This window comes from Ictidomys tridecemlineatus, chromosome 7, assembly GCF_052094955.1.
Source record: "Ictidomys tridecemlineatus isolate mIctTri1 chromosome 7, mIctTri1.hap1, whole genome shotgun sequence".
NCBI classification, from domain to species: domain Eukaryota; kingdom Metazoa; phylum Chordata; class Mammalia; order Rodentia; family Sciuridae; genus Ictidomys; species Ictidomys tridecemlineatus.
The window spans coordinates 1,872,910-1,899,286 of record NC_135483.1 but is presented as its reverse complement, the minus strand read 5'-3'; the positions used below and the strand labels follow the sequence as shown (position 1 = coordinate 1,899,286).

At 63.2% G+C, this 26,377-nt stretch overlaps 1 protein-coding gene across 1 annotated transcript; it reads right to left on the bottom strand.

Moving 5' to 3' along the window:
* Positions 1 to 788: 788 nt before the first annotated feature.
* On the bottom strand, positions 789 to 26,030 carry LOC101964424 (maestro heat-like repeat family member 5). The gene is made up of 28 exons (XM_078016414.1): positions 25,912 to 26,030; positions 25,538 to 25,684; positions 24,667 to 24,752; positions 24,126 to 24,283; positions 23,274 to 23,366; positions 22,812 to 22,928; positions 22,495 to 22,614; positions 21,843 to 21,992; positions 21,193 to 21,315; positions 21,017 to 21,093; positions 20,280 to 20,415; positions 15,302 to 15,397; positions 12,856 to 13,044; positions 11,361 to 11,496; positions 11,102 to 11,196; positions 9,987 to 10,136; positions 9,303 to 9,457; positions 8,337 to 8,481; positions 7,158 to 7,342; positions 6,787 to 6,924; positions 6,309 to 6,420; positions 5,948 to 6,091; positions 5,164 to 5,340; positions 4,139 to 4,294; positions 3,168 to 3,290; positions 1,244 to 1,346; positions 1,073 to 1,147; positions 789 to 965 (listed from the first exon to the last, which is right to left on the bottom strand). The coding sequence occupies exons 1-28, from the start codon at positions 26,028 to 26,030 to the stop codon at positions 868 to 870; spliced, it is 3,603 nt and encodes a 1,200-aa protein (XP_077872540.1). The 3' UTR covers positions 789 to 867.
* Positions 26,031 to 26,377: the final 347 nt, after the last annotated feature.

The following is a 26,377-nucleotide window of genomic DNA, read 5'->3' as shown; positions in this document are numbered from 1 at the left end:
GGTGGCCTCAGGCCTCTGCCCTGGGCTGCTAGAAGAGCTTCTCATGGCCCAGGCTCACAGGCCCAGGGCCCAGGCACATCCTCAGCCTCCCTGACAGGCCGGAGCCTGAGCCTCCCTTCCGTGCCTCCGAGGTTGAGCCTGGGCACTACCTTTCCCAAGAACTCCCCTCCTGGGTGACTCCCGAATGTCTGAGATCCTTCTGGAGGGCCGAGGCCGCCCCAGGGCAGCAGCCCACCTGGGGCCCCATCCCCACCACTGTCACTGCACTGGCTGGCGGTGACGAGGAGCCCGACGCGCCAGGACTGCTCAGTGTCCCTGTGCCTGGCTTGGGGAAGGTCAGAGCCTTACAGAGGGAGGAGTGGGCGTCCACGCTGGGAGCCACAGGGCAGACAGCAGCCAAGCAGTGGGGAGGGGTGTCCCTGAAGGCTGTGCAGGCTCAGCAAGAGTGGGGGGGTAGAGGCCCAGCTGGGCCACCAGAGAGGGCAACGGCTACAGCACCAGTGGGTGCTAGCATGACGGACACGGACCAGGAGTGGACCTAGACAGCTCTGCCTGAGCTGGGGAGTGGCGAGAGGGGGCAGGCGGGCTGAGGACGGGCAAGGGGAGGAAAGGGCTGGCACAGATGACCCAGTCCTGGGCTCATGCTCCCCCACATCACACCCCGAAGGACAGGCATGGCAAGGCCATTGCATGCCACAGTCTCCAGTGGCGACCGCGGAGGGACAGTCTGGCCCAGCCCAGGACCTGCAATGCCTGGGACATGGGGCCTGCAAAGCCTGAGGCCCGAACCTGCTGTCAGCATTTAATACAGAGAGAACTCAACAAGGACCAGGACGGGGCGAGCCTGGTGGCGGCTGAGGCCTGTGGTCAGGTCACATAGTGGGACAGTTCCATGACGTCTCCCATGAAGTTCAGGTAGAACCTGCGGCACATCGAGTCCGGGTCCTCCCTGAGGGTCTTCAAGCCTGTGGCAGAGACCCTGTGTCTGACTCTGAAGCTGTGTCCCCAGGGGTCCCAGTCTGCCACCCGAGGCCCTGTGCTGCCCAGCCCTGGGGCATGGGGTGTGGCTCACTTTTCTTGAGGGTTTTTATGTCACCCTTCTTCAGGTAGAAGCAGAGGTCAGCGAAGTAGTCCTGCAGCATTCCCCCTGGGACAGGCAGGGGTGGGCAGTGTCACTGGATACCAGCCTGCACCCACCCGCAGGCTCCGGCAGGGGGCGGCCAGGGAGCAGGCGGGCACCTACCGATGAACCGCATGGCGGCCAGCTTCAGGTTCCTGTGGGGGCTGTGCAGGTAGGTCAGGGCCTGCATGAAAAACTGGTGGTAGTTGCCAAAGTTGCTCTCTATCTGGGGGAAGAGGAGTGGCTGGTGGCCAAGCTGGGCCCAGATGGCACCTGGCCTCTGTGGCCCTCTTCTGTCTGAGGCCCCCATGGCAGTACCAGCCAGAGAGTGAAGGGCGATCACCTGCGACCCTCAGGTGGCAGGAGGGAAGCAGAGCTGAGACCCCCGCAGGCTGCAAACACAAGAACCTTATGCTAAAATGTAGGTCTCTGATTAAGTACCTAGAGCCATGTCCGTGAGTCCGTCATGTACGTGACTATTCAAGGAAGTTCACTGAGTTAGATAAGTTTTAATTTATGGGTTGACCTCCTGATGGGCAAAGTTAAGGTTAGCAGTGTTGCCTTTTAAGGCTTAAAAGGTGGATTTCACGAATAAGATCAGCACACTGGGTGTTAAGTAAAATAGAAATGGTCATGCAGATGCTCCTCCATGCAGCTCCAAGATCAAAGAAACTGTCAACAAATCCCTCTTAAAATCCTTCAAGCAAGCTGAAAAGAACAATGCTTCCTGAGGGCAGGACTGGAATCGGTCCGAGGTCAGAGCCCACGCACTGGCTGCCCTAAGCAGTAGGCCGTCTGCCCATGCGGAGGCTGAGCTCAGTGCCCACAAGGAGGACCAGCCCCAAGGACAGGCAGAGGCCGGAAACTCACCTCCAGCCCAACAGGGGCATGGCAGGCTGGAGCTACCGTGTGGACTACAGCCTCCCTAGGACAGTCCAAGGTGAGGAGGAGGGAAAGTCACCCCAGGGCTCAGCAAGCAGAAGACACCCCCGCTGCAGGATGCCCAGAGGCCCCCTGATGCACAGCACCACATCAGCAAGAGGACGGGTGGTGGACTCCTCAGGCACTGCAGAGCTGACCGCTGAGCAGGGGCAGCTGAGCACTTTCTAAAATGACTACAGCTGCAGAAAAGGTGCACACAGGGCATGGTCAAGGCCCTCTGTGCTGGCCGCTGTCTGTCTCTGTGATCAGAACCCTGACAAGACACTTCAGAGGAGGAGGTCTCCATTTGGAAGATCTCGGTCCATGGGGGGCAGGGGCTTGCTCTGGGCCTGCCATGAGGTAGCCCAGGAAGGGCACAGGACAGGAGGGCACGGGACGGGAGGGGATCTGGACAGGAGGGGCACGGGACGGGAGAGGCATGGGACAGGAAGGCCTTGAGTCTGATCCTGGGCCTGGAGACCAACCGCCACCTGTCCACGCCCACCACACGCAGCCTGCTGGTAGCGCCAAGACCAGCCTGGCTGGGCAGCCTCAGAAAACTGCAACTGGCTTCCCTCCTCCCACAGCTGCCCTCAGGCGCTGGCCAGGGCTCTGCCCTGCGTCCCTGGAGGAGAGGGCGGGGCAACACAGCTGCATGCCTCCTGCCTTCCCGGTCCCACAGACCCAAACCAGCCAGATCAGGGAGGCCTTCTGGTGACCTCGGCCTTGCCCCATACCCTGAAACTGTCATCTGGACAGCCTAGGCCACTGGGAGGACAGGAGAGGCTGGGTCAGAGATTGAACTGGCAGCTGAAAATGAGAGGGGCAGTGTTTCCTGCACCCCTTCTGGGCCCAGCTGCACCTGCAGGTAGAACCTTGGCCCTTTCTCCATCACACCGTTAGGGCCACTCCACAGTGGCTCTGGACACAGTTCAGGTACATGGTGTGAGAGCTGTGTCCTCCCAGCCACTGGAGAGGACCTGGGCTCCACTGTGGACAGAGACCAAGGACACCAAACAGAAACACACAGGACAGACTCTCCACTGCTGACGGACCCCACTCAGAGGGCTGGGGTGACCAGCACAACTATCTCCTCCTCCCACCTCTGGGAGTGCCCACACCTTACCATATAGATAAAAACATCGTTCTCGGCACCCAGTCCTCGGCCCCAGGCCAACTTGCTGAACAGCTCCTTCCGGAATTCCCACTTTAGCAAGATGGCGCAGCGCAGGAAGGTGAGCTTGGTCTTCTGTAGGCAGAGCAGGTGGGTTACCCCAGGGTTCTCTGTCTCTGCCTCACCACATTCCTCCCAAGCAGACCTCAGGGGAGGATTCTGCAAGGATAACACCCAAGGACAACTGCACCTTGCTGGGGTGGGGAGATGGCGCCAGAGGAGGGGGGACCACACCAGGGACCTCCACTCCCTGAGCCCTGTGGTGCCCTCTGGTGCCCTGCTCTAATTCACATGAAGCTTCAGGAGAGGCCAGTGGTCACCCTGGCTGCCAGGCCTCCTTCTTGAAGCTAGGAAGGACACAGGCTGAGCGACAGGCAGAGAGGGGCATCCAAGGAAGTCAGCTTGGGACACCCTGCCTCCGAGGAGGGGCCTGCACCATTTAGGGAAGGAGCCTGGGCCAGGCTGTTCAGAGATGACGGTAGACAGCTTAGCGCTACAGGAGTGGTCTGCAGAGAGAGCATGTGACAGATCCGGGACTGCAGGGCTACCCTGTGGATCCTTGTGGAAACTGGACGTGGGGAACTCCTGGGGAGGGGGCTCTGGGAAAGCAGGTACCCTTGTGCAGGACATGGTGTGCACCCCTGGCCCAGGGAAGGGAGCAGGGGGACCTAAATGCTGGGCTTACTTTTGTGGGGGGGGGGAGGGGGCTACGCTCAGTGGAGCTCCAAAAGCCAGGACCATCTCTGGGATGCGTCCTTTCCTTTTCTCCATCTGCCTGTTCACCTGCAGGGCCAGGTGTGGCCTCTCCCGTCTGAATGGGCCCAGGATGGTGCCTACAGGGCTGAGTCCTCCAGCCCCACCAGCAGATGGGTTCTCCCCACACTGGCTCTCCCAGCCACCACAGCCAGGCCAGGGCTGCTCACCATGACCACTTCAGGGCAGGAGTCTGCCAGGTGGAAGAGCAGGGGCACCAGGGCCTGGAAGGCAAAGGTCTTGAGCGCCTGCCGGAACTTCTTGCCACCACTGTGGATGACATCCCCGAACAGGAAGATGGCGCACCCTCGCACCTCTGCACTTACCTGGGAGACAGGGGCAAGTCTTCCACTCAGGCAGCCCCTGCACCCCGGGGTGCGGCCTCTCAGCCGCTGACCGTTACCCCTCCCTCTCTGCCCATGATCTCAAGTCGCTGGTGTACGCCTCATTTTGGCTCAGGGCAGACCCACGCCACCTGGGACCCCACCGACAGGTGGACCCTGGGCACCCGGGGGTAGCTCCTATTGCCCTTTCTCTGCCCCATGCTAGGTCTTCTCTGGGTTCCGTGCTCCCCTCGCCACCCCCTGACCTCCGGCAGCCTTTCATTTACTCTCCTAGATGTCCCTGGTCTGGGTTTCTTGACAACAGCGGCACACCCCCCCCCCAGTCTAGGGTCAGTCCGTCACTTCCTAGCTCCGTGACCCTAGCAAGGCTCCTTCCCTGTGCGACCTGGCGTCGCCTTTGCTGACAGCAGGTGACTACAGTCCTTGTCCCTGCACCTGCACCGAGCGGGCCAGGGGCCGTGGTTCTTCCGCGCCGCCCACACCCCCAGCCCTTAGCCAGGGGCGCAAGACAGAGTCCCCGCGCCCCGCGCCCGCCCAGCTCACTCCAGGCGCTGCCCGCGCCCGCCTTTCAAACGAACGGTTCCCGCCCTGGGAGGCGGGAAGCCCGAGGGCAGCGCAGCACCTGGGTCACCTGGGGCCGACGGAACGCGGTCCTCACGCAACCCCCTCCCCGGGCGGGCAGTCCGCGGGGCCGCACAGTCCGCCAGCCCCGCGCACAGCGGCATGGGCTTCTCTCATTGGTGGGCCGGAAGAGACTGCGCAGGCGCCCTGCCTGCTCCTTGCCAAGCCCGTCCCACGCATGCCCCGTCCCGCCCTTTGCCCCGCTCCCCCTTCCTCTCCAGGCGGCTCACGTCCTCGAAGAAGAGCCGCAGGTGCTGGGCGATCTTGAGGATGACGGCGCCGACGCCCTGGTCGCCCAGGCGGTGCAGGATGTCACCCAGGATCTGCATCAGCCCCAGGGGGTCGTTGGGCTCGGGCTGCAGGAAGCTGTCCAGCAGCTCCAGCAGCCGGCTCTGGAGCAGGGCCATCTGCAAGGAGACCCACCCAGTGTCTCCAGGTTCCCCAGGTGACGCGGGTCGCCTGCCGCCGGCTGCGATCACAGCTTTTACAGGCAGCTGGACTCCTGGCTCTCTGACCAGGGTACCTGCGCATCTCCAAACCCACCCCACCTAGCAGGGCTCTCGGGGACCGAGGAGGACAGAGTGCCTGGCTGAGACTGGCCACAGGCTCACTGGCTGCTTCGCCTATACATGGACAGAAGATGGATAGAGTCAGGCGGTGCATCTGGGCCTCCATCCCAGCCCTGCAGTGGTCCTAGGGAAATGGACCAGTTACCCGAGGCTGAGGGCAGGAGGTGGTGGGTGGAGCACAAGGAACTGGCAGGTGGCTGGCAGGTGGGGGCCTCCTACCCGGAAGGGGGTCAAAGGTGCTGATCTCAGAGGCCCTCTGTCTCAGAGTCTCCTGTCCTAAGCAAATACTGCCACCTTCTCCTGCTCCAGACCTGAGCCTCTTTCCCGTCTACCTCTTCCCACCAGACTCTACCCTGGCAGCCCTCTTCTGGTGCCTCCTTCTCCTTGAAGTCTTCCTAGGATGGAAATGGGTGTGTCCCCAAGCTCCCCCATGTCCCCCTCTCACCTTCTTGGGGTGCATGAGGGTGCTGCTGAGGGCCTGCAGGCTCATGGCCCGCACCAGCGGGTTGGGGTTTTTCAGGTTCAGGTTCATGAAGTTGACCATGGACCTCTGATTCACATGCTGGAAGACATCCGGGCTGCTGAGAAACTGAACAGGGTTGGCGCCATCAATCTACCTGTCACCTGCAACTGCCAGGTAAAGTCAGCGCCACAGCATGAGACACTGGAGTTAAACATAAGGAAGCACTTTCAGGCAGGAAGCAGATCTGGTGTATCAGACCCAAGTAGGGTATCTTTTATCAGAGGACAGTGTCTTTTTTATCCTTGATGTAAGGAGCAGGTCAGGGTGGCTGGGAGAAACTGACCTCTGAGATGATGAGGATAGCCACAAGGTTGTCTCGCTCCTCACTGTTCTTCAGAAAGATGATGGCTTGCCCCAGGATGGCCTTGACCTCACAGTCATAGTGGGACATAGCTCTGTCCAAGGGAAGAGGCAGACATGATCCCTGAGTGCCAGGCCCAGATGGGTGGGGGGAGGGATAGGCAACCCCCCACCCACGCAGACTTTTCCACTGGCTGGCAGCTAACTTTCACCTGCCGCATCACATCTGCCTGCTGCCTGAAAGTGCTTCCTTTTGTCTAACTCCAGAGTCTCCTGCTGTGCTGCTGACTGTACCTGGTAGCTGTGGTTGGTGGGTAGATTGATGGTGCCCACGCTACTCAGCCCAGACATCTTCCAGCACAAGTCCAGAGTGCAGGGTCCGGTGTGGGGTGTGGCCTGAGCCTGGGCTGCTGACTTCCAGCTCCTTCCAGGCAGAAGAGGGCACCCAGCTTGGGACCTACCTGGCCAAGAGGGTCACTCCCTGGGGGTAGGTCTCCAGGCACTCCAGGCACTCCCAGCCGTTGAGCAGCTTGACGTGGGCAAACACCTCCCAGTAGTTCGTGGTCCAGAAGAGGCCCTTCAGCGCTTCCAGGCAGGTCCTGGAGTGGTGCCCAGGCGGGAGGGTCCCCTGGGGCCTGGGCAGGCTGCCACCTCCTGGACTCCCCGTGGCTCAAGATTGTCACCGCTTGGTTGCCCCCTGCCCGCAGAGCCGAGCTCATTCCTTCCTGGGCCCTGAGTGTCCAGCCCCACTAGCGCCCACCAGGGACTCCTGTGGGTGTGAGGCAGGGGCCAGGAGGTCCTGAGAAGGGGCTGGGCCCAGCCCGTGGCTCACCTGCAGGGCCCGAGGGGCTTGTCGTCCAGGATGTCCTCCTGGTAGTCTGACATGCCCTCCACCATGCCCATCTCCAGCAGGTAGTGCAGCTGCGTGAGCAGGCCCATGAGCACCCCTGCGAAGGCCCAGCGGACCGTGCCCCTGTACTCCTGGGTGTACAGCAGCTCGTAAATGGTGTTGAGGGCCTGCAGCAGGCGACAGGGGGCCGGTGAGCTGGGGAGGGCAGGCCACTATGTCTGCAGCCCCAGCCGTCCACCTGCCCGGCCCAGGGCATGGAGCACCTGCCCGTGCTGCTTCTAGCTGCACCCCCACACTGCAGCAGCCTGAGGCCGGAGCAGGCGCCCTTCGACTGCAGGGCTTCGCTGGGCCCCGAGGCCCCGCCTGGCCTCTGCACCCTGGACCTCCTCCCTGGCCCCACCTTGCCTCTACCCTCTAGTGACCTGACCACTTTGTCCAGGTGCCCTTAGCGTGGCAGTCCTTTCCAGAGCACCCCCTTGGTGAAGGCCACCCCTGGTCCTGCTGGCTTCCTCGCCCTGGCTCCGGCAGCCATCCCTGTGCCACCCCATGTTCCCAGGGTGGGACTGTGAATGGCCCCCTCTGTCCCCTGAAGGTCTCTAGTCAGCCCTATGGCCATGGAACCCGTGCCCTGCCCTATCCTCGAGGGCAGTGTAGCCCACCGCTCCTGCCCCACCCCGGGTCCTCTCAAGGGCAGACCAACTGGTCACTCCTGAGCCAAACCCTTGTGACTTCCAGTTGCTCTTGTAGGAGAGCTCTGAGGCTGGCTGTCACCCCTTACCCTCAGCTGGGGGACACTGGGACCTCCCAGGCCTCCCCGATCCCTCTATCACGGTGGCAGGCAGGCACAGGTGTGGGCCCTGGCAGTCCTGGGCAGCCAGGCCCTCCCCCGCTGTCCCCTAGGCGCTCTCTGGGAACACCTGCTCTGAGTGCCCAGGACACTCCTGGCAGAATGGACAGGGTGGGGCATCCCCACAGAGAAGCAGTGCCAGGCAGCAGCCAGGCCCTGGCAGGGGCAGCTGATCAGTGTGCTGGTGCCCCAGGCACCTGGGGTCACCAAGGGCACAGGGGCAGGGACTCCCTGTGAGAAGGTGGGGCACATCACGGTGATCTGCCCACTCCTGCAGTCACCAGGGCCACGCGGGCCAGGGCAGAGGCGCTCACCTTCAGGCAGACCAGCTGGGCCTGGCGGGTGGGTTGGATGAACTCCCTGGAGGGCCGCAGCTTCAGCTTCATGTAGAGGATCGTCATGACCTTGCGGGCCAGCTGCTGGTTGGTCGCCAGGGTCCTCCACAGGAACAGGATCTTCCTGGGGAGACGGCGACCCAAGCCACTGCAGGCCACACTGGGCACCTGGGCTGTGCTGCCTGAGGGCCCAGAGGCACCTGGGGGGCCTTCCCGGGAGGCCCTGATCTGCCTGTCAACGGGACAGCTTGCCGGTTCCTGAAGTGGACACAGCCAGCCCTCAGGAGTGGTGACAGGTGGGCTCTGAGCACAAGTGGGCTTTGCCTGACATCTGGGCTCGCTCCCCCTGGCACCCCGCCCCCAGCTCCAAGCTGGCAGCCGCCATCCTCAACCTACCTCACCTCTTAGCAAGCGAGAAGCTGGGTGGGGGGAACAGGAGCACAGGACGCGCAGCCGGCTGAGCTGCCTGGGCTGCCTGTCAAAGGCTGGGTCCCCTGGGACAGGCCAAGGTCCCCAGCGCCCTCAGACTGCCAAGTGCTGCACATCCCAAGAGGTTTGCACTAGCTTCTGACCCCACAGACAGGGCTGGCAGGTTGGAGGCGGCCTTCCTAACAAGTGCCCTGTGGTCCAGTGATGACCCAGGAGGAACCAGCCAGGGGCTCGGGACCACCAGACCCTGTGTCTTCAGAGCACCGGGTGGGCCTCCGGGGCTCTCTGAGCCGGAAGGACCTTCCAAGGTGAAGGCCCTTCCTGGACTGCAAGCCCAGGGCATCTGCAGGCCCCGGCCAGGCTGGGCCCCGGGAGCAGGCACCCGGCAGGAGCTGTGCTGACCATGCTGCTTCAGCGTGAGGCTGGCCTGGGGCCTGGGGCAGCTGTGGCTGGAGGGCAGGCAGCGGGTGGCCAGATGGGGTCCATCTGGGGTTTGTGGGCAGAGGGCGGACCCACCTCTCGAAGGGGTGGCTCAGGGACAGGGTCACCTCCACCACCTCCTGGGTGTGCTGGTTTCCCAGAGCTGCGATGGCCTTCATCATGGTCTTGTAGACGTTCTTGAAGCGGATGCCTGGCAGCTCCTGGAGCAGGCTGTGCAGGATCTCGGCCACCTGCAGGGGGGGCCAGTCCACGGCCAGTCCGCAGTGGGGCCCCTGTGAGTCCCTGGGTGGGACCCAGCTCCGCGGCCCACAGCACCGCCTGCCCCTTTGCACACCTGTGCTCCACTCCTTGGGGGCGGGGGGTGGGAGGACAGGCTGTGGGGGACCAGTGTGGCTGACGCAGGGGGTGCCCGAGCAGGGGGGGCCTGGCAGCCCCTTGGACAAGAGTGTGTGTGAGCCCTGGGTCAAGCTGGCCTCCCCAGACTGAAGGGACGGACACCAGGGGACCCACGACCCCCAGGGCAGTGGCAGTCCACCTTCTGGGGCACAGGACAGGAGCAGGGCTGCCAGAGGCCACCTCAGGGCCCTGTGCACCGCTGCAGAGAGGGGTCTGTTGTGGAGAAGAGGTGTGGCCTTGGGCGTGTGCACACACAACCCTGGGACGGGGGCCTTCTGCCCCCCTCTGGGTCTCTGCAGGGAGGCTCCCTCCCAGCGGAGGATATGGGCCCTGTCCCCCAGAGGGGCCTTGTGCCCGCCCTACCTGCTCAGGCTTGATGCCAGCGTCCTGGAAGATCATGAGGAGGAGCCTGGAGGCCAGGTCGCAGCGCAGGTGGCTGTGACTGTGGAGGCCGTGCAGCAGCGTCAGGACCAGCTGCGTGTGCTGGGCCACCGTCAGGTCCTTGCGAAAGGCCTGGTGAGGGAGGGGCTGTCCTCAGCCCCAGCCTGACCAGGGAGGAGCCAGGCCCCTTCCAGGAGGAATGAGCGCCCTGTGAACCTGCCCACAAACGTCACACACACACAGACCTGCCGCGGGCCAGCACGGTGGCCACAGCTCCCAGCTGCCTCTTGGCTGGAGAATTGCCCTGGGGACAACAGGAGCAAGCAGCCTTGCTGGCCGGCTCCGCAGCTGGTGACTGGCTGCCCTGCCCACGGGCAGTCCCTGGACCGCCTGCTGCCAGCGCCTCCCTTGCCATGTCCCACTCCCTCCCCTGCTCGTGCTGAGAAAATGTCCTAGTGAATCCTGCACCAGGTTCCCATGCCCCTGTCCCCTGGAGGGGCTCGGCCAGTGCACTTCTCAGGGAACCACCCTGCCACCACCACTGCAGCATCCTGATCTGGGAGCAGAGGGACCTCAAGCCCCAGGAACCCTCACTTGGAAGGTGGGGAAACAGGCCAGAAAGGTGGGATAGCAGGCCCAGGGCAGCCCAGCCGCCGGGGCAGAGCTTGGCCCGGGGCCAGGGACAACCGACGGGCAGGGCCTGCGGAGGGTGGGCCAGGCGAGGGAGCAGGAGCACCTGGCTTGCACGGGCTGGAAGGGCAGTGCCAGGCCATGTGTGCCAGCCAGGCAGGCGGGGCTGCCACCCTGGAAAGTTCTGGAGAGAGGCCCAGCAGACACCAGTGACAACCTGAGGACTGCTTCCTGTCAGACCAGAAGGTGGGGGCTGAGGCGGGGACTTTCCTTGGAAAGGGCAGGGTCCGGGTCCCTCGTCCTGGCCTTGCCCACAGTGCTCCCCTGACTGCACAGGTCGCCCAGGACCCCCAGGCCTGTCGGTACAGGGGGCTGGGGAAGGTGCGCCCAGGCAAGCTCCATTCTCAGGAAGCCTGGGCCGCGGTGGGGAGTGTGGCGAGGGCTGGCCCCGCGCAGCCTGGGCTCACCTTCACCATGTGGCCAAGCTTCATCTCCCACTCCTTGGAGACCTTGACCTCGAAGTGCTTTGCCTTGTTCCAGGGCATGAATTCCAGCGCCCTCCCTACGTGAGACTCAGGTTCAGGGGAACCGCTGGCCTGGGGGACAGCACCCCCCTCCCCAGCCCTGTCTCCCAACTCACAGACCAGGCCTGAGTCTGAGAAGCCCCGGGGCCCAGGAGCCAGGGTGGTGGCCGGGAACCATCCCCTCCCTCTCCTGGCGGCTCACCCTTCTGCTCCACCACCAGATGGAGGAGGAGCGAGACACACTGCTGAGAGTGGCTCCTGGTGACTTTGTCCTTGTCCCGACACAGCAGAGTCAGCAGGCCAATGTGGTGACCCAGCATGGAGGGCGTGGCCTCCTCCTGTGGAGGGGACCGGTGAGCCACACAGGCCCTCTGTTGTCTGTTCCTGCACTGCTCCTGGGGACGCCTGCCCCGGACCCACAGGAGCCTGCGCCAGCCTAGGAGTCCCCTGGCCTCCCTGACCCAGTGTCCCCATCTGGAAAGGGGACTGTTCATGATGTGTGACGGGGACTCAGGGCGTGCCTGCTGCTGCCTCCCTCTGGGCGCGCACACACACAGGTGCCTGTTACACGTGGGCCACCACACGCCTGTGCCTGTGCCTGCACACACGTGTGCACACGGTACTGCTTTCTTTGGGGTTGTTTTAAAGATTTTCCTACTTCACATTGATTTTTAACAATTTTGGTTCTGATGTTCCTGGATCCATGGGTTCATATCTTTCCTCAAGTTGGGAAGTTTTCATGTCACCTGGCAGTCCTCCTGCCTGTCCCCCCTCCCTGCCCTGGGACTCCAGGGATTCCCGAGGTGCTCCCCATCCCTGGGCTCTGGTCATCCTTCTCTAGTCTTTCTTTTCCTTTCCTGTCTATGGGGTCTCTTGTCCTGTCTTCAGATCACCGTGTTTCCCTCTTCTTCTCCAGCATCTGACCCGCTGGTACAACTGACCAGCGCCTTTTCATTTGAGAGCCTGGAATTGGTCTCGCTGTGGCCATATATCCCTAGATGTTCCAGATCCATTCTTTATCATGTTCATGTTGGCCTTCAGCGTTTCCCCGGGACTGGACGCTGAACACGGGCGTGCTGGTTCTACCAGGGAGCTGCACCCCTGGCCCTTTTTATTTTTATTTGGAGACACTTTAAACTTATAGCCCTCCTCTCCTGCTTGGGCCTTCGGAGTAGCTGGGGGACAGGTGTGTCACCAGCCCCCAGAGCCACGGGCTGTGCCATATTCCATTGGTCACTGTGGCCATATGCCCAGTTCCCATCAGGGAAGTGGTGCAGACAGTGTGCTGGGCCCCTCTTGCAGCCTTCAGCCACGGCGGGCAGAGGGCTCCTGGGTGTCCCTCTGAAGGTGCAGCCTGGAGACCCCGGGAGTTGGGGAAGTTGAGGTTCGACTTGGGGAGAGCTGCTTGTGGGGCCGAGCGGTCTGCACCTGTGCAGAGCCACCACCAGCCGGGTCCCCAGGCTGGCAGAGCGGGGAGGAGGACAGCACTGCCCTGGGCGCTGGCTCTTGCTGAGCCCCCTGAGCTCTACTGACCACTGCCAGTCTCCCGCCCCGTGTCCTCAGACCACCCGCATGAGCTGCCCTCCCTCCCATGCAGACGGTCTGGCCATAGGAATCTGGGCAGCTCCATGAGGCGGGACGTCCACCTGGGGGTCCTCCCCCCACCTGGGTGTCCCCGAGGGAGGACGGGGACTCACGGTGAACTTGAGGGAGTCCACCACGTACTGAAGGAGCAGGAAGATGGATAGCACCACCCGCTTGCGCTCGTGGCTCCTGTCGGACTTCAGCCAGCGCTCGGTGTGCTGGGGCGGGAGGGCAGGGTGAGCACCGCTGCCGCGGCCCTCCTCCACCCGCCAGCCCGGCCCGGCCAGCCCGGCCGACCGCAACTGGCTGACAGGGGCCTCCAGGCCACCCGCCTCCGTGGTGCGCCCCCCTGCTCCCTCAGCATGTTCACTTCAAAGGGACCTTTCCTCCTCTCGCAGCCAACAGCAACCAAACCATCCTGCAGCGGGCACCCGCACGAGTTTTCCAGCTCGATTCATTCCAACATCACTTACCTGGAGGTGGCGTTGGACCTACAGACTAGGGCTCAGCCCCAAGATGGCCCTACATCAGATGCCGGTGGCAAGCCCCGGGTGTGGCCTGTTGCTTCGACCCAAAGGAGCTATGAATCCCATGCATGGGCCCATCTCTCATTACTACAGTGAAATACCTGAGGTAGGTACTTCCATAAAGAAGAAAGGTTCACTTTTGTTCACAGTTCTGGAGGTCCAAGGTCAAGAGGCCACACCTGATGATGGCTTGCTTGCTGGCAGAGTCCTGCGGCAGCACAGAGCATCACACGGCAAGACACACAGAGCACGTGTGTCTCTGGGTCTCTTCTGGTCTCTACCCCTCTGCTCCTGAAGCTAGCAGGATGCAGCCCTGGGCCCCGCCCTAAGGACAGTATCTAGTCCTTGTCGCAGCCGCCCAGCGGCCTCTCGACACCACTGTGGATCCCGGCCCACCTCAGAGGGCAGTTCAACCTCCTCAGGTGGAGCGTGGGGGCCACTTAGTGCCGAGCCACCCACGGCGCCTCCTGGGGTTCTGCTACCTCTGAGCCACAGCCCGCTCACCGCTTGTCACCAAGGGCATGACACCAGACAGAGAGGGACAAGGGCAAGCGGCGCCAGCCCCTGCCCCGCACAGCCCTGCAGGCCCCGCGCACGCTCCTCCAGGGCGAGCCCCCGAGCCCAGCCTGGGGTCATGGGGCCAGCGCTGGCCGGTGAGACCCCAGGCTCAGCGCCCTCGCCTCTCCAGGGAGGGGGCAACAGGCGACCTCCAGTCACAGCTGGTTCCCCTGGCCACAGCCTCCAGTGGCCATCGGCACAGCAGCCTGGGGCTCTAGGGGCTGGAGCTGACCACCAGACCTCTCACCACCACAGGCCTCCAGGCTTCCAGAACGTGCAGAAAGGCGGGGCCAGCTAGGGAGGTGTCGCGGCCTGGTGGGAAGGGCCTGCTGCTGGGTCAGCACGTGGGTGTGGAGCAGGGGGACACCAGGGGGGACCTGCGGTCGCTCTTCCCTCTGTGTTCCTGAGCCACTCCAGGATTGGAGAGGGACTGTCTCTGTCCTGGGGGCCCCGTCCCTTTTCCCTGTCGCTCCTGTCCCTGGAGGCCCGGGTTCCAGGAGGGACCCCAGCTGCGTGCCTGTTGTCCCTGTCACCTGACCTCAGACTCTCAAGGACGGGTGCCGGCCACTGCCCCCTAACACACACACCTCCCACAGGGGCCCTCGCAGGGCTCCGGCAACAGCGCCTGGCAGGGGGGTGTTTCTGGCCTGAACTGAGCCGTCCTGGCCCCACCAGGGTCCGCAGTGGCTGATGGGCACGGCTGGCACCGCCAACGTCCCACAGCTCGGGCCAGAGCTTACTTTCCACCAGATGGAGGGGCTGGCACCCACGTGGCTCACCTCCCTCCGGCCACCCTGCCTGAAGCTCCTGTCTTCTGCCTGACCCCCTGTGGGCCTCGGTCACCTCCAGCCTCCAGCGCCACCCCACCCTGGGCCCAGACACCACAGAACAGCATGGCACAGCTCTGGACAAGTGTCCCTCAGGGCAGAGAGGAAAGGGCCCGACCGGGGCCCAGCACCCCATCACCTCCCACCCCCACCCTGCCGCTTCCCGGGCCCCACCGGGAAGATACCTGGCCCCACAGCCTCTCTGAGCCTCAGGGCGTTCCTGGGCACACACCTGAGCCCATGGGGCTGCCTTCTGGGTCAGGACAGTGCTGGCCCCACACAGAGCCACCTGGGAGGTCAGGGGCAAGGTGGCCCTCTCCGGCCCATCCCCCTTATCTGTCAAAGGGGTCCTGGGATACCTCTGGGCTGGAGGGATTAATCATTGCAAAGCACAGAGCCCAGGGCCAGCACGCTGCTGCCAACCCTGCGGGAGACTTCAGCAGTGCAGCTGACCGCTGCCCACCTGCCCAGCAAGGAGGAGACCGAGACTAGCAACCTGGGCACTCTCCCCAAGTCCCTTGTTCTCACTCAATGACCGCAGTGGGGAAGAATGCCTCTGGTTCCCAAGACCGTGACTTTGGCAAGCGGGCATCGTGGGGCACGGGCCAGGAAGACCTCGGGCCCCAGGTGGCTGGAGCGGGCCTCACCTGCAGGAGGAAGGAGAGCTCGTCCATGCTCGGGTTCTCGAGGAAGAAGTTCTGGAGGAGCAGGTCCAGGGCTCTCACCGTCTTCCCGTACAGCGCCTGGCGGACATGGGTCAGCGGCTGTGGCAGCAGGCCTCCCTGACCTGAGCCCCTGCTCCTCCCTAGGGCTGTGCCCCCCACCCGGGACGGGGCAGGACGGGGCAGGACGGGGCAGGCTGTGGCTGCCGCTGTGTCCAGGAGGCGACCGTGAGTGTGGCCCCTGCTCTCGGGCGTCTTCCTTCCTCTGCCCTGGAGCGCTGGGCTCCCGAGGAGAGGACAGGCGGGGTCCTCCTTCCCCTCTCCTGGGAATACTGTTTGACGAACGGCCCCAGGTACGCGGAACTCAGCAGGTCCAGTCACCCCAGACCTGCTGCCCGTCGCCCTGGTGCCCACTGGGCCCTGAGAGCTGCGGGGACTGTGGAAAGGTTCAGTGAGGGAGTCAGCCACCACGGTGAAGACCCAGCTGCTGCCCAGCACCCACGGCCGCTCTGCCAGGGCCTCACCCGGGGAGACAGACGTGCGGACCGGCCTCCCTAGCCAGCCTCCTAGCCGCGACTCCCTCTCAGGGCGGGTGCTCGCTGGTGTGTCCTGGTCCCGGGGAGGCGCAGCCCACAGAATCACCCAGCACAGACGGGGAAGCGCAAGCACCCGTGGGAATCTCCAGTCCAGAGGACAGGTCTGACCGGTGCGTGCGAGACAGGTGCATCCATGTCAGGAGGAGGACAGTGGCCAGACAGTGGACAGCACTTCCCTGGAGTCTAGGGGGGCCGGGGCTCCTCACAGCACTGGGGTCCTCCCCTCTCCTGTCCTCCCTCCCATTGGCACAGTGTTAGTTGCAGGCACGGTGTCCAGAGAGCGGCAGGGCAGACCTGCAGAGGGCACGTGGCAGCAAGGGCTGGAGAATCACCCTGGGGCCAGGGGACCAGTGCTGGCACGCTGCTGGTCAGGTTGGGCTGAGCAAGCCACCTGCTGGAACTTTTGTCAGTCTCACTGCTGTCCACATCCTGTGCCAACATCACCTGCACACACCCACACACATGCGTACACACCCCGCCACACACATATGCACACACGCACGCACACACACACACACACACTCAATCCAGAAGGCCAACCAGGGCCTCCTGGGCACGACACGTTTTCAAAATCAAGAGATGGACTGAGATGGAAGGCTGCAGACAGAAGTGTGCGCATAGGCAGGTGACCGAAGGGAGAGGACGTGACACAGACACGGGCACTGATACAGGTGTCAGGACCAGCAGGACAGAGAGACGCGCTAACGATGTGGACCACAAGTTCATCTGAGTCCAACGCGGAAAGACACCAAGGGGGAACAAAGGACAGAGGGACAGGGAACGGCCAGCAAGACGGCCGTGCCAGACAGATACCTGATGGGCCATCGCCACCTGATGGGCCATCGCCCCCCTCAAAATGCCACCTGATGGGCCATTGCCACCTGATGGGCCATTGCCACCTGATGGGCCAAGGCCATCAAGCCAGACCTACTCACAGGCTTCCTAAAAAAGCCACTTCAGCAACGACGGTGCCGAGGCTGACGGCACAGCCAGGGGCAAGGCCCAGCCCTGACCTGGGCAGGGGCATCGGGGACAGGCACACAGGTGTAGGGACCTAGCAGCAGGCACTGGGCGCCAGGCCAGCGGTGAAGACAGCCTTTCCCACGGCTCCAGCAAGACAGAGGCTCCGTCTTTACGGCTTAACAACAACTTTGAAATCCCATAGCGGGTCGGGGCGGGGGGACAGTGCCCTGCGGCCAGGACGTGTGGCCCTGCCCCTCACTGAGGGTGTGTGCACCAAGTCCGCGAGGGTCGGCAGAAGACGGTCGCTCACAGGCGCACACAGCTGGGCACGGCGCCTGCCGTGTTGTGGGCCAGTGGATCTGGGCAAAGTGCTCTCCTGACAGAAAAGGAGCTTCCTGTGAAGACATCGGGGCACCTCTAAGTCATCAGCACATCAAAGAGTGAAATCAGAGAATCCAGGCCTCAAGCCGAGTGAAGATGAAGACACCTCAAATCCAAGTCGGTCCCCGTGGAGGGCCTGGGAGAGCGCGGGCAGCGGCGGGCACCCCCCAAGACAGGCCTGCAGCGCACCCCGCTGCCCATCTGCGCTGGGCCCCGACCCTGACCCTAGCGAGCGCAGCAGGCTGAGGACAAAGAGGGAGGACACAGTCAGGAAGGAGGGAGTGGGCCGCCTTCACGTGGGAAGCCACGCGCACCGACGGGCAGAGGTGGAGCCTCACAGGTCACTTCCTGTGTACCAGCAAGGAGCCGGGGACCTAAAGCCTCCAGACACCATGGAAAACGTCACCACAGTGGGAGGGATGGGCAGGAGAGTGGTGGGAGAGTGCAGAGGGCCTGGCCACGGGAAGACCCTGGCCCCACGGCCCCCAGAGCCCTTGCCGGCCCAGGCCTGTCCCAGTGTGCGGAGGGCAGCCGATTCCAAACCTCCCTGGAAACGCCAGGAAACGCCGGGCGCCCCGGAGAGCAGAAGCAATCGCCAAGAAGGACAGAACCCGGCCTCGGGCTCAGGAAGCCCTCAGCGCCCTGTGGGAGCCCACGGCCTGTGCTTACCCACCCGGGAATGTGTGTCTCGGAGCCCAGGAGCCAGGCTCCACTGTCACCGCGTCCCCCCGGGGGGAGCAGCAGACGAGCTCTCAGACACCTGTGTGTCCACGAGGGCTCCGACCCCCATCACACTGTCACGCAGGACTGGACACCAGTGTGAACTTCTCGGGTCCTGAGCATGCTGTCCACCGGCCCCGCCACCGAAGAAGTGTGACAACGGCACAGCACAGATCACGGGGCAGAACAAAGCCATTAGAAATGGAATCCTGGGTCCCTGCAGGTTGGTGTTCAGCCAAGGAGACTGAACCAAACCAGGAGGGTCTGGTTCAGTCAAGTGCCCCCACGGCCAGTGCGTTCGTGCACAGACAAACTCCAGCCCACACAGGGGGGCCCGCCCCGTTCCAGGCTGTGTCCCCTCAGCCTCCTAGGCTGACATCCTAGGGCGGGAGCCTTGGGGGGACCTTGGGAGGTGCCCATGATGGGATCAGTGCCCTCATGAGAGGGGCTCCAGAGCACTCCAGCCCCTCCACCAAGGGAGGACCCAGGAAACAGCTGCCGGAGTCCAGACGAGGCCTCCCCAGAGCCGCCACCTGCCCGGCATCTGACTCCCAGCCTCAGACCTGCAAGAGGCAGATTTCTGTGGCTTGTGCAGCACCAGCTATGGTACTTGGTTACAGTTGCCCAGACCTGGACAGGGACCAGGTGTCAGCTCCAAAAGAACAAGACTTGTGGCAGAAGCAGAGAAGCTGTGAAACGGGGTGTCGGCAGACTCAGGGGCCACAGCAGACGTGGTTGGCACCAGGCCCGAGGTACCGGAGCCTGTGCCCAGCTCTGGTCCAGACGCAGGCTCCGCCTCTGTGGGCAAGTACCTGGGGCGGGAGAGCCAGACCCATTTCTGAAGAAGCTGCACTATTCCACATCCCACCAGAAAGCGTGACCCATCTGGATTTCCTCAACATCAGCAACTTCCGCTGCCCAGAAGACTCAACTAAGAAGAGGAAGCTACAAATTGGGAGAAAATGTGTCCACTTCAGGTATCAGAGGACAGAGGCTCACATCTAGAAACAAAAGGGCCTCTAAACCTAAGAACCACAGAGGTGACTCAGGCCACTTCCAAAGAGAACCTGGAGATGGCTGGGATGGCGCGAGAGGGGAGGGGGCGAGAACTGAGGTGACAAGCCAGGGCTTGCGCTCTCGAGACCTTCGCGGTGCCTGGAACACGTCCAGACGACGTCACCACGGTCCCATCGATAGACCTGCGTGGGACAGCATGGGTGGGCAGGGCATGGAGACGGAAGAGGGTCCTACAGGAACCTGCCCAGGGGGTAGGGAGGGACCCATGGGCAGCGGGGCATCCCCTCAGGCACGAGGGAGCTTTCTGAGCAGGTGTGCCTTACAGTTGCACATGGAAGTGGGCACAGGTGTGTGCTCAACCGTGGGTGGCGCCTCGTGCCACCTCTACAGCCCTGCCGTGCCACATCCCAGGCCCTGTCTCTGACACCCTCCACGTGCAGCTCTGCCTGCTGAGACGCAGCTGGCTCCAACTAGCCAGACAGGGGTGTTGGGAAAGGGTCCCGACACCACTCTCCTGCAGTGGGACCTGGGTGCTGCCCGCCGTGGTCTGTGTCCACACAGAGGTGGGCTTCCCCAGGCCCTAGCCACCTTCCTCTGCTCTCTGCAGCTGTCCCGGATGACCTGAGGGTCTGCTGGGGAACCCGCCTGGAGCTCACAGGGCTTCCCAACCTGGCCTGCGGCCGCAGCTCTCAGCTATCCTTGCTAACCAGGCTTTCCTGGTCACTAGGTGTGTTACTGGCTTTGCTGTTTCCACTGAACAGAGCCTAGACAGCCAGGATTTAGTCCACCACTGACCCTGGCAACCTGGCCCCTGAGGCCACCTCTAAGCTCAGCTGCACCTCCCTGCTGTCCTGTGGACAGAAGGGCCTGGCCCAGCCTTGGGTACACCCTGGGATGCTTTAGGTCATCGAATGTGATGTGGCTCTGCTCCATCCTGGGTCCAGTCAGGAGCACTCGAGGCCCACGCAGGGTCCTGGTGAGGAAAGACCTGGGCCTCAGGGGCCAGGATAAAGAGTGCTGTGAGGCCCTGGGTGCTGCCAGCATTGCAGAGGCTGCTGAGTGGGCGCTGGGCAGCCACGCCCCGTGGGACACCACAGCACCCTGGCCCCGGGGAGGGCAGGACGCCAAGACCCAAGATTTCCCCAAGGTCAAAATCAGCCAGGATGGAACCCAGACTAGACCCTAACTCCTTCTCCTGCCCTCACCAAGCAAGGCTGGACAGTTGGGCCAGTACCCGGCACCCACCATGAAGGAAGAAGGGGAGTGGCCCAGAAGCACAAGGTCACCATGACATCCGGGGCTGGCTCCAGCGGAGGGGACTTGCTCTTCAGCTCCTCTATTGGGGGCAGCAGGTACACGCTCCGCAGGCAGGTCTGCAGAATCCTGGACTTGACCAGGGGCTTGAGGCTGGGCCGCAGGTTGCTGCAAGGAACCAGAGAAGAGCAGGCTTGGCAGGACTCGTGGGCTGGGGCCAAAGCCTGGCTGGGAGTGGACCTGGACAGCCACACACCTGGCACAGGGTGGGGAGGCATGGGGGAAACGGAGCTGACTTGGACTGGCAAGGCCCCCGTGACAGGGGCTGCAGCGGGCCATCCTAATCGGCTTCACTCTCGGGTTCTTTGGTATTTGTGAGAAACTTCGGGGTTACTCTGGGGTCAGTCAGGGTGGTGAGTGGACCAAGATCAGAACTTGATTTGTGGCCATGTCAGGACTCCAGGGGTGACAAGGCCAGGGCTGGGCCAGGGTCAGGGCTCAGCATGTGACTGGGATCAGGGCTCTGTGTGGGGAAAGGATCAGCCCGTGACCACGACCAGAACTTAGCGTGCCACAGGTCAGGGCTCACGTGTGGCCAGGGTCAGGGCTCAGCATGTGCCCGCACAACCACCTCTGGGCTGGGAACACAGCAACCTGGCCCTGCAGATGGACCGAGTCCTGGCCCAGCCCTGGGGTCCTTTGCACAGTGACCCTCTCCACAGTCAGAGGGCCTGGCCTGTCTTTGCTCCTGGACCCCAGGGGGAGTCACCTCAGACCCACAATGACGAGTATGATCCTCTGCCGGCAGAGGGTGGCCAGGAAGTCAGGCTCCTTCTGGAGCATGCACTGGGAAGGTAGAGGAGGGACCAGTGTGGCAGTGGCACCCAACCAGCGGCCGGGCCTGCCTGCCCCACCCACCCTGGCGGCCCTGGTGACACCACTCACCAGGAGACACTGGATGAGCTCTGGCGTCTGAGTGAACTTGTAGTTCTGGGCGCCGTACTCTTTCCTGAGCACCCTTGTGAGCAGGATGCATGCGGAGAGGAAGCTCGATTCTAGGATTTCATCCTAAAAGGTGGCCAGGTCAGGGGACAGTGGCACAGAGTTCCCCAAAGCTTGTGCATGCACAAACACACCCACACAGGTGCACACGTGTGACACACCTCGACACAGAGCACACACACACACTCTCACCAGCCTGCAGGCAGCACACAGCCCAGGACCATGTGCACACACTCACACTCACACCACAGCCCCAGGTGCCAGCGGCTCTGGGCAGGGGTGAGATCCACCCTGTGCCAGGAGTGTGAGTGCCCAGCAGGAGCTGCAGGGATCTGAAGGTGCTCCCACTTGCCCGTGGCTCGGGACAGTGCAGGCAGGTGGCCGCCTCCTCTGCCAGCCTCAGGCTGGTCGCCACCCCCTGCAGTTACAGCCCTGGGCCCAGGGACGTGGGAAGCAGACCCGGGGTAGGCTTTGCCCGGCCACATCCCTGTGCCTGAGCCTCCTGTCTCCGCGGCGAGTGTGGCCTGGGGCGACGTGGACTGGGGTGCACTACCTTCCCTGCCCTTCTCCGGAGGGGCTGGGGCAGGACTCACGTAGTAGCTGCAGGAGAAGTAGTACACCATCCTGGAGATGATGTTGTCCACCCAGGGCAGGATCCGCTCCTTGGCGTGAATGGCCATCTGTCCATAGCACAGCAGGTAGGTGCTGCTGACCCACTTCCAGTGTAGGTCAGGGTCCTTTGGCTGCAGGCAGCAGGCACAGCTGGTCCTGAGGGCTCTAGCAGAGGCCCACTGGCTGCCCTCCCAGCCTGCACCTGTCTCCTGCCCCAGGAGAGGGTCAAGCCCTCTGCCCAGCTCCTGGCAGTGGCCAGGTCCTCGGGGCCCAGTCCTAGGCCTGGCACCAGCCCTCTCCTTCAGGAAGCCCTCAGGCGGTCTGCGTTCCCAGGCAGACGTCCCCCTTGGGGGCTCCCAGGGTCTGCTTTTCCCCGGGAGGACTCTGGGCAGGGAGTGCTGGAGAGAGGGCCTCTCGGCACACCTCCTAGCTCTGGTGGCCAGGCCTCACACAGCCCCTGGGGTCGGGGGAGCCCCTTCACTCCAGGTGCTCTGCCCAGCAGGGACTGAGGGCTTTCGCTGGCCTGCGTCCCACACAGCAGCCCTCCAGAACCCTCATGTCCCCCGCGAGCGCTGGAGGCCAAGGCTCTGCCAGCCCCACACTCCACACCGGCAGCCTCCAGGGACTCTCTACCTGGCTCTCTGGGGACGGGAGGGCCCACCTCAGGAACCTGGTACGGCCCATGTGCTCCAGCAGGGCCCACACTTCCTCCAGGTGCGTGGTGGACGCTAAGCCCACCGAGAGGGCGATGCCCTGTGGGCAGAGGATCCTGTGAGTGGCCCCCGGTCAGGGCCCTGGTCCTCCCAGGAGGACCAGTTAGCACCTGATACAGTGGTCCTCCACTTCAAGATCCACACAGATCTCCAGGAGCAAGGGCTGAGGGCCCGGAAGTGACAGGGGCCCTATGAGGCAGGGTTTGGAAGAGGGGAAGCCCGGAAGTGCCCACCCACCTCTCGCTGGCTGCAGGACAGGTGGGAGGACTCCAGGAGGCAGGTCAGGTGCCACTTCACCAGCTCCATGTCGGCACACTCGCGAAGGAAGATCCCATAAAGTTGGAAGAGGAAGACCTGGGCGGAGGGACGGGAGCGCTGGCCCCTGGGCAGCACCCAGCTGGACGCTCAGTGCATGGCCATCCACAGTAGGGGTCAGCTTGCTCCGGCTGGTGTGGGAGCCTCACCTGTAATGGCTACTGCAGGTGATGTCCAGACTTTCTATCAGCAGGGCCCTAGCTCAGGCCCTAGCCCAGGCCTGTCCTCTGGGTCCCCAACACACACTGGGTGGAGACCGCAGGTCAGCCCTCACTCCCGTCAGTGCTTCCTGCATCCTGTCAGCAGTGTGGGGCCTGGGGGTCACCCTGCTGAGGGTCTCTGAGTGGCAGAGGGAGGCCCTGAGAAGCCGGCCCAGGCACTGACCTTGTCCTCAGCCTTCTGGGGGTCCATCTTCAGGAACTCCAGCAGCCTCTGAATGTCCATGCCAGAGTCTGACATCCGGTGCTTCTCCACCAGCTGTGGGCAGAGCTCGGTGCTCAGTCCCACTCGGCTTCCACCCACCCTGCCCGGGCCCTGCCTGCTCCGGAGCGCTCCCCACCCCCGTGCCGCTTCCATTCTGGCCCCTGCACAACCTGCTCCCTTGGACTCGACGCTTTGCCACGCCCAGCTCCCTGAGCCTAGGTTGGCAGCCCTCATACCCAGCGGAGTGCTTGGGGCAGCCTCCCTCTGTGAGCCATGGCCCTGATGTGGTTCCTGCCTCTGTCGTCCCCAGACCTCAAGGAGTCTCTTCCTGAGTGGCCCACAGGTGTGGCCAGCAGCCTCCAGAGGCTGGAAACCAAGGTTGGAGCAGAAATTTGGAGGCTGGGGCCAGAACCACTTCACCCATCTCAGGAACCTCTGGTGGCCCTCTGGTGGCCCTCTGGGACAGGGGCCTCCCCAAGGAGGAGCAAGTCTGGGTCCTGCTGTCCCTCCATCCCACAACTGCAGGAGGCCTGAGCCGGGCAGCCTTAGTGAGTGTTAGCAGGCAGGTCGGGAAGAGCCCTGAGCAGGCAGGACGCTGGGCCTCAGGTGTCTCTGGGTCTCCACGCTCCTGTGCCCTGACTCCCTCACACCTGGCACCTTCAGGGATGGCAAAAGCCAAGGGACGGTCGAACGCCGGGGGTGGCCATGAGGTACGCCCAGGAGCAGGCTTCCTCCCTGGCCCAGTGGCTCGGGGGCAGGAGGTGGTGGGTGCCAGCAGGCCCACTCTTGTCAGGTGGAGCGACTCTGGCCTACCTGGCCTTGAGCATACAGGTAGATGCTGATGGTGTCCAACACCAGGCTCTGCTCAGTGACCAGCATGGCCCTGGCTTTGCTGACCAGGTGGGCCTCCCAGGATGGGTTGCAGGTCCAGTGCTTCCCTGTGTCTCCTGGGAAGCTCGAGTCTAAGTAATCTGCAGAGAAACAGTGTAGTCTGCCCGCAAGTCCCAGAGACCCAGGACCACGACCCTCGCGGAAGCCAAGGGAGGCTGGGCTGCAGTGGAGACCCCCTACCAGGCAAGCCTGTCCCCGCGAGGACCCTTCCTGGACCCGCAAACTTGCTTTAAAATAAAGAGAACTGAAAGTGCAGCATGTGCTGGGGGCATGTCACAGAGTAGGGCCAGTGTGCAGCCAGATGACCTGGGCCCAGGGCTCCGACGGCCCAGGGCACAGAGACATGATCCACAACCTGAACTCAAAACTGCACATCAACGAGGAAAACATGGGGGGTCAGGGTGCCACGTAACTTCCCATCGTTTGGAGCAAGTTGAGCTGGCTCCCTGCCTGATCCTCACACCAAAACCAACAGCAAAGAGCAGCAGCTTCCCAAGGGCAGACCGAGCCGTGGGCTTGTGGTCCACGACCCAGGGTGGCGGAGGCTTCCTGAATGCGGAACCCACAGAGATTCAGGGAGACCACTTCTGCCATGAGCCACAGAAACCGTCCCCCGCGGCAGAGACGAGCTAAGGAGGTGCTTGCCACACACCTAGGGGGCTAGGGGTATCCCAAAGCCTCATCCAAGGTGCAGCAGAGGATCGAGCCCTACAGAACAGAGCCCCACAAACACAAGACAGTGTGAAGAAACTATTCTCACACCCAGAAGGGTGACAAGTCATTCAACTGCAGGTCCCAAAGCACAAATAACGTGCGCTCAGAACTGCAGGCGCAGGGTTCTTTTCTCTCCTGGGAGCGTGCAGTGACGGTGTGCACACCATGTGGCCCTGGGATCTCGGGAGAATCAGCCCTGCTTCCATCTGAAGAAGGCTGTGAGCCAGCCTCACAGCCCGGTCTTCGGGTCAGTGGCCCATGGCCCCCAGCTGGTGTGCTGCAAATGAACAGACTCAGTCCCTGCCATTCACCCCCTGGGGACTGAGCATCAGCACTGCCAGGCAGGACACTCACCTGAGCCTCATGGAGCCCCACACCTTCCAACCCCTGGCCCTGGCCTGGTGCCATCTTGAGGAGGAGCCTGCTGTTGGCGTTTGAGAGTGTTGCCCGCCCTGACCTGTGCAGGTGGCCAGGAGGCTGTGTGGTAGGCTGCAACTCTTGCTCATAGATCCTTGTGGTCATTCATCCCATAAAATCCCTGACTACCCCCTGGTCAGCCCTGGGCTGCCAGTCAGCACAGATGTTTATGTCTGTAATGGCCTTTGGAAGACCCATGCCACCTCTCCTTTGTCAAAGCCTCAAGGACCCCAAGGATCAGCAGCAAGGTCTCTGTGAAGCTGGCTAGGAGGTGGCACCCAGCCGGCCCTGCGTGCTCCAGGACCTCAGGGCCCTCTTTGTCCCTGGATGCAGGGAAGGCCGGCCCCCAGCTGCCAGGGGGAGTGAGTATGGGCAGGTAGGGGCCAGAAGGGGGCCTTCCAGCACACCCCACCTCAGGCCCTTGGGGGTCACTGAAGCTGTCCCAGGCTTGTCTGCCCAGTCCCCTTACCAGGAGGCAGGGTCTGAAGGGACAGCGATGGCCTTGCCCAGTGCAATGGGAACAGATGCATCCCTTGCTGAGCCTGGGAACCTTGGTGCCCCAGCAACGTGCCCATACCCCAGACTCTGCCCGCTGCCCACCTGCTCACCAAGCTCCAGCTCTTGCTCCTCCCTGGGGGACAGGCGGTTGGACAACCAGAGGGGCCGGTGGAAGACGTTGTTGGTTGGGGCCAACATGGAGCACAATGCCTCGGGACCTGGCGGGGACAGGAAGGCTACGCATTGCACCCTACCCTGAGCCAGGCCCCGTGAGTTCCCCAGGCACCCCCCTGGTCAGGCCCACCTCGGCCTCCTTGCTCCTAGCCAGTGCTCCCTCAGTTACCCAAACGCATGCACAAGCCCCCTCAGCCTCCATGGCAGGGGAGGACCTGGGTGGGAGGGGAGGTGCCCGTGCTGCCCTCCTCAGAGGCCCGGGCCTGGGGTGTGCTGGCTGGGACGAGGGTGCACACTCACACAGCCATCTCCTGGTCACAGCAGCTGAGAGAGGGCAGGAGCCCAGCATCTCCAAGAAACAGGGCCAATCT